At 37.0% G+C, this 6,453-nt stretch overlaps 1 protein-coding gene across 1 annotated transcript; it reads right to left on the bottom strand.

Annotated features, from left to right (window-relative positions):
• LOC105161096 (auxin response factor 18-like) lies at positions 3,087-6,096 on the bottom strand. The gene is made up of 4 exons (XM_011078673.2): positions 5,668-6,096; positions 4,376-5,523; positions 3,436-4,280; positions 3,087-3,332 (listed from the first exon to the last, which is right to left on the bottom strand). Exons 2-4 carry the CDS (start codon positions 5,474-5,476, stop codon positions 3,263-3,265), a joined length of 2,016 nt encoding a protein of 671 aa, XP_011076975.1. The 5' UTR covers positions 5,477-5,523; positions 5,668-6,096; the 3' UTR covers positions 3,087-3,262.

Raw genomic sequence — 6,453 nt, 5'->3', positions numbered from 1 at the left:
GCCCCCCCCCCCCCCCCCCCCCCCCCACACCACCTGGGGATTAGAGTCCAAAATATTTAAATTCCATAATTAAATACTGTTAATAATAATAATAATTAGTAATATGTAATGTGGTGGGATGGCTCAAATCCCAACTGATCTCTCACCCTACTCTTGCGCCATCAGAGTGGGTTTCATTGTTGGAAGTTGAATTCTTTGCCTCTACTTTTTGGGATTTGTGCTTCCAAACTTGTCTTTTTTTTTTTGTTTTTTTATATTTTTCTACATAAACTTATAATCCATATGTGCTTTCACTCACATCAATTTTCATATGAAAATTCTAAAAAGGTATGGGGGTATTTGTGTCATTAGATTTAGTATCAAGAGATGTCGATATAATTTAGGGATAGATATAGTCATCTCCTCTGAAATTTGGTATAATTATACATGGATCCTCTGTAGTTTTAGAAATTACATCTAGCAGCCCTTATGTTTGCTTTCGTCTAACAAATAAGTCTCTACATTAGTCAAAATTTATCGAATTTGCTGATATTAACAAAAAAAACTCGATATGTACCCCAAATTGACTTATTACTGACTTATAATAGGTCAAATAAATTTTTTTATGATCAAATTATCCTCATACGTCTTCACTCATTTATACATGTGAGAAGGTATATTTTCACCGTTGTAAGAGTAGTTTAGTCCAAAAAAATTATTTACCCTGCAATAAGTCAATAAATGATAAATATCGATTTTTGTTAAGTTTTCATATCAGCAAATTCAGTGAAATTTAACTAATGGAGTGACTTATTTGTTAGATAAAAGCAAACCTCAAGGGTGCTAAATGTAATTTTTCAACTACTGGGGGTCTACATATAATTACATCAAACTTAGGGGAGGAGAGTGTAATTATCCCTATAATTTTTATCATATTTTATTTAATAAAGATAGTTACACTCCTCTCCTTTGTAGTTTGAGAAATTATATTCAGCACTCATAAGGTTTGTTTTCTAAGAAATAAGCATTTTGTCAGTCAAAATTCACCGAATTCGCTGATATTAACAAAAAAATTAGAAAAATATATATATATTTACTCCCAATTGACTTATTACTGACTAATAACAGGTCATATGACTCTTTTTATGACTAAATTATCCTCATATGCATTCACGCTTTAATGTATATGAAGAGGTATATGTTCACTGGTATAAGATTAGTTTAGTTCGAAAAAGTTTATAGTTTTAAGTCAATTAAGGATAAATATCAATTTTCATTCAGTTTTTTTTGTTAATATTAGCAAATTCATTGAATTTTGACTAATGTGGGAACTTATTTGTTAAAGAGAAACAAACCTCAAGAATGCTAAATGTAATTTTCTAAATCACAAAAAATTTATGTGTAATTACACTAAATCTCAAGAGAAGAAAGTGCAATTATCCCTACCTAATATTTTGATGGGGATCAATATATAATATGCTGAAAGATGTTTCAACAGTAATACTCCAACTTTTAAGTCAATAATAAATTCACCAAATACAGAGAGCTACAAGTGATTAAGAGCAGCATAGTTCCTTCTTGAGCTATAGATGGGTAATATATATTCTCCAATTACAGAAAGAGGAGTAAAATTACTATTTTAGCCAACCAACAATCCTTAGGATCGATGTAGTTGTGGTTCATTCACTAGGGGTAATTATGTATTTTGTTTCCACTTTCCTTTGTGTGTTTTTTCTTTTGAATTATCCATCAAGTATAATCACTTCTTTTCTCTAATTATCTTTTTATTATCCACATCAACGGCTTCGACGCAGATTATCATAATGGCCCAAGACGTTAAAAACCCAATGTCCATACGCTGTTTATAATTATACCTTCAGATTATCCACCATCACAATCCTGATATAAACATCAAGAACTGATATCTGAACGCACAAATGTTAAGGTAAGTGAAAGCTGTTTTTCATTACCAATGGTTGAAAAATAGACTCTATTTTTAGAAAAGAAAACTAATTCTCAGACACCATTCATGTGAAGTTGTAAATACACACACATGTTAGAAGAACATGACATCAATTGATGCTTGATTTGGCATTCATAGTCACATGTACCAAAGAGTTGAATTTGTTTAATTATGTTCATGCATTAATTAGCTTCACTTAATTTGGGTGTTCACCATCACATGTGCCATTTGCTTTGGACCCTCTTGTCTAATTATTACAACATAATATATACATATTCTGATCTCACACTCAATGAGGTGTGTACCAAGTAATCAATATACAGTTGTCTGTCTAAGATTAAACTAATCTTTATTAGCAATTCTCTTATGTTGACTGTCGGAACTTGGTTTGGGATGGAAAGTCCTACTTATTGAAAACACTTGTCTACATTGACTCTCTTTTGTAAAACATTTTTAGAAAGTGCATTTTCGATAATCTCTTACTTGAATTAGTTCTGATTATATTGATTGAAATTATATTATAAGTATTATTATACTGATCATGTGAGTTGATCACTCTCTTTAAACTGTGAGGTAATAAGTTGTCGCGTAATAGCATGTATTTGATTGAATTTAGCCTGAGCTAGAGTTTTGTCCCATGTCTCATTGTTGATGGTAAGACCATCAATTGCACTTGTTATGTGATTGATCACTTTTATAAAATTGCTATATGGCCGCTATATTGCGCTCATCACGTAACTAGCAGGAGTGTTGACTGAATCTAGTTTGAACTGGAGTCTTGCCTTATGTTCCATTGCTAATGGTGGCACTAGATGTAAAGCAAGAATATGACCAGTTTTCTTTATCAACACTTATAGTGTGATTAGTCACTTTTGCTAAACTTTACAGTAAACACATAGTGAACTCGCGATGTCTTTTGATTGGGTCGGGAGTACTTGGTTTAAATTGATCATAATACTTACAAATCCCCTTCTTTAGTAACTAACCTAGATGTAACTGAACATGATCTGAACGAATGCATTACACTGTAGTTCAAGAAGAGACATTGATCATATGATAAGTGTAATAGTACGACTGTAATTAGACATCGTTTGGATAAAAATTTTCAAAATGAAAGCAATGTCTGATAATTGCAAGTTTGAACATAGTAACATTTTTATTTAATCTTTCCAAGAATATATGAGAAACATATGAATCATTGCCCTTAAATTCTCAGCAGAAATCGAAAAATTGTTTGAAGGGACTTTTCCCACAAGTTTCCAAATGCAAATTAAGCCTACAGTTGATTCAACTGTACAAATGAAAAGGATCAAATTTCATCTAGTTCCCAAGATTAACGCTGCCTGAATCTGTAAGAATCGTCAGCCTTCTAGCTTTCTTCACGAAATCACTGCAACAGGAACGAAATTGAAACATGATCAGCATGGTTAACCTGGTACTAGTATTTCTAAGTTCTTGCAAGTGTACGAGGACAATGAAATATGGATCGCTACCTGAACGGTTCGTCTCCGGTGTGTTTGGTGGCGCCTTCTGCATCGGTATACAACACGTTGCTCGTCATCTCCGATCTTTCCATGCCAAACATGGCTCCCAGTCTTCGGTACATCTCTTCATAAGAGCCAAGAACCGACAGGTCAAGGATCCGGCCAACATCCTCAGACTCCACAAATACCTTACAATGTCCTGTCCCCAAGCCAAGATCAAGTTTTTGATCACTGAACCTTGGAAACTCTCCGTCTGATGAGGCTTCAGGTGGAAAATTTTGAATGACAGCTGATCCCGAGCCATTGGATACATTAGCCATCGTCTCATGATTCCCATCAGACAAACTGTTGCCTTCTGTGTCCACAGAGTAGCTTCGGGAGACTTGCTCTGCGGTGAGAATTGGCTGACCAAACAAACGGAAATTGGCCATCTTGGCATCACCGTTCTTGTTTAGCTTCCGAGTAGGGCTCCCGTTTTTCAGCGAGCATGATAAGGCATCTGAGTTGGGGTTTTGGAAACGGTTGTTAGCATAATCAAGAAGCTTGAAATCAAATGGCTGAAGCTTCTTGAACTGGAGATCTGATTGAGATAGTTCAATTTGAGCATGCCTGGTTCCCTGTAAGCCTGTGGCAATGTTGTCGGGTAAACAACAGAAGGGGCTGATGGGGTTGCTAAGGAGTGTCGGCAACGGAAGCTGGCCGAGGGGAAACTCTGATGGTTGAGGAATCCGTGGCCGTTTTCTTGGTGGAGAAAAGGGAGAAAGATGGCTGGCTGGGATACTCGATACCAATTCAACCAACCAAGGGTTCACTCGCTTCACGTTTTGTAGTAAATCGGGTTCGTCCCAAACCACCTGTAGAAAAGTTATCCCAAAACAATGTAAGAAGATGTGATTCAGAATCAAACGCTATAATGAATCAGGACCATGAAATTAGCATGTATGTTAACCTGAAGAAGTCTCCAAGGTGAATTAGGCCAATGAATGGGGTCATCCACCTGAACCGAAGATATAGTTCCCATGAACCAGCTTATCCGGGACGAATCTTCCGTCTCGAAAGCCATCTTAAACCTCATCCCTGCACACCAATGGACTCTCATTGCATCCCTAACAGAGGACTCCCGAACAACAAACTCCGGTGTGCTTGCACGAGGATAATAGACGACCTCGAACGGCTGCCCTTTGGCAGCAAGATTTGCTGCTTCCACAACAGATTCAGCCCTCAAATTCAATCCCAACTTACAAGCTCCGTCCCCTTTCTTACCATTTCCAATGCAAAGACTCCCATTTTCGCCAAGAAATTCGGAGAAACCACGATACAACGGCGAGCCACAATTCGCATTCCATCCACATGAAACCACCTCAGGTCCACCACCGATCCCCCTCTTCGCCCTCCGTATACCGACACAGAGATCTCCATTTTCCGCCCTCAAGAACACGATCGAATCCCCCGCCACAAGCTTCTTCTGGTTCACAAAGTTACTCCACCCGGTCGTCAAAAGATGGCGCCGGGGCGTCCCTCTATAGATGTGTCTGAACTTCCAAACCTCCCCATGAACATCCTTAGCCAAGATGGTCTGGACCGGGGGCTCAGCCGAGTAATCCAACCTAGGAAATATGGTCTCAGCACAGTATCTTGGGACAGAGAAACCCCCACCATTGTTAGCATCAGACTGTGTCAAGGTCTTTGCAAATGAATTGGTTTTCTCCTTCTCCTCATTCTTATCAAATCCCAAGAATCCAATACCATCATCATCATCATTAACATCTCCGAATCCATTCCCTGACAGTGGGACTAATCTAATTCTTGCATAAACCTCATCACTCTCAGCATCAGCCAAATACTTAATGGAGGATACTCTACAGAGTATGAGAGATGGAATTCTTGGAAATACACCAAAATCAACATTCTTATTGGCATGTTCAGCATGACCTTGAGGGAAATAATAGACCTTGGAATTTTCTGGTGGAATTTGGGCCATCCCACCAGCACAGGCATGCCATAGCTGAGGGTCCAAGGGCTTGTTCATTGAATGCATAACATTAATCATTCTTGAAAATTATCAACAAAATCCTTTCTGGGCTCTGCTCCAAATTTCTGTAGAGAAACACAAACAAGAATCTCAGCAAAGAACTGAAAATTTGCAATACAGATTTCGTTTAATGAAAAGCCCAGACCAAAAATCAAACCAATAAGAAACTTTATCAACAAGCAAACAGAGAAATACAGAAAAAATCTCACCTTTCTTTTCCTCTTTTCTTCGCTGCAATCTCAAAGAAAAAAAGCAAGAAACTTCCCGTTTGCTCTTATCTCATATCTTCTCTTCTTAAAGCCTGAACACCCCTTTGAATTTGTCCAAATCAACAGAAACAACAAAGCCCCGAAGATAAAACAGAAATGTGTGAGCTTTTACTTGAAGAAATGGCAAAAGGTACAGAATGAGTGATGGTTGGTTGTGTTGGCCTTTTACACAACATAAAACTGTTTAACTGACTTGTGGGTGAGAAAGAACAGAGGAGTTGAGAGGGAATTTATGGAGAGAGAGAGAGAGAGAGAGAGAGAGTTTCATGAGAATGGCGACAGACAGAGACAAGAGGCAGAAACACACAACACACAGTGAGATAAATAGAGAGAGGAACAGAACACCTTAGCCTTGGTTTGCCGACCAGAAGGTGGCAGAGGGAATTGATATTGACAAATGATACAGAAAATGTGTCCCAATCTTTCTATTACTATTCACAAATCATACACAGATAAAGGTGTCCCAATCTTTATTACATTTTTGTTTATTTTACTTACTATATATATATATATATGCTTTGAATATAAAATTTTCATGATATATTTTATTTATGAACAAAATTTTTATATACAATCTTTGTATCAAATCAAATATAATTACAATCTTCAAATATACTTTAAATTCGTTTTATTAATTCACAATCTTTACCTCACGATTTCGGTGCACCCAAAACTCTAATATATATAGATTCATCGTGATCATTCGAGCATTTTGTTATTTGTACT

The sequence above is a fragment of the Sesamum indicum genome, linkage group LG4, assembly GCF_000512975.1.
Source record: "Sesamum indicum cultivar Zhongzhi No. 13 linkage group LG4, S_indicum_v1.0, whole genome shotgun sequence".
Taxonomy (NCBI): domain Eukaryota; kingdom Viridiplantae; phylum Streptophyta; class Magnoliopsida; order Lamiales; family Pedaliaceae; genus Sesamum; species Sesamum indicum.
The sequence above is the reverse complement of the archived record's forward strand: the minus strand, read 5'-3'. Positions and strand labels throughout refer to the sequence as shown.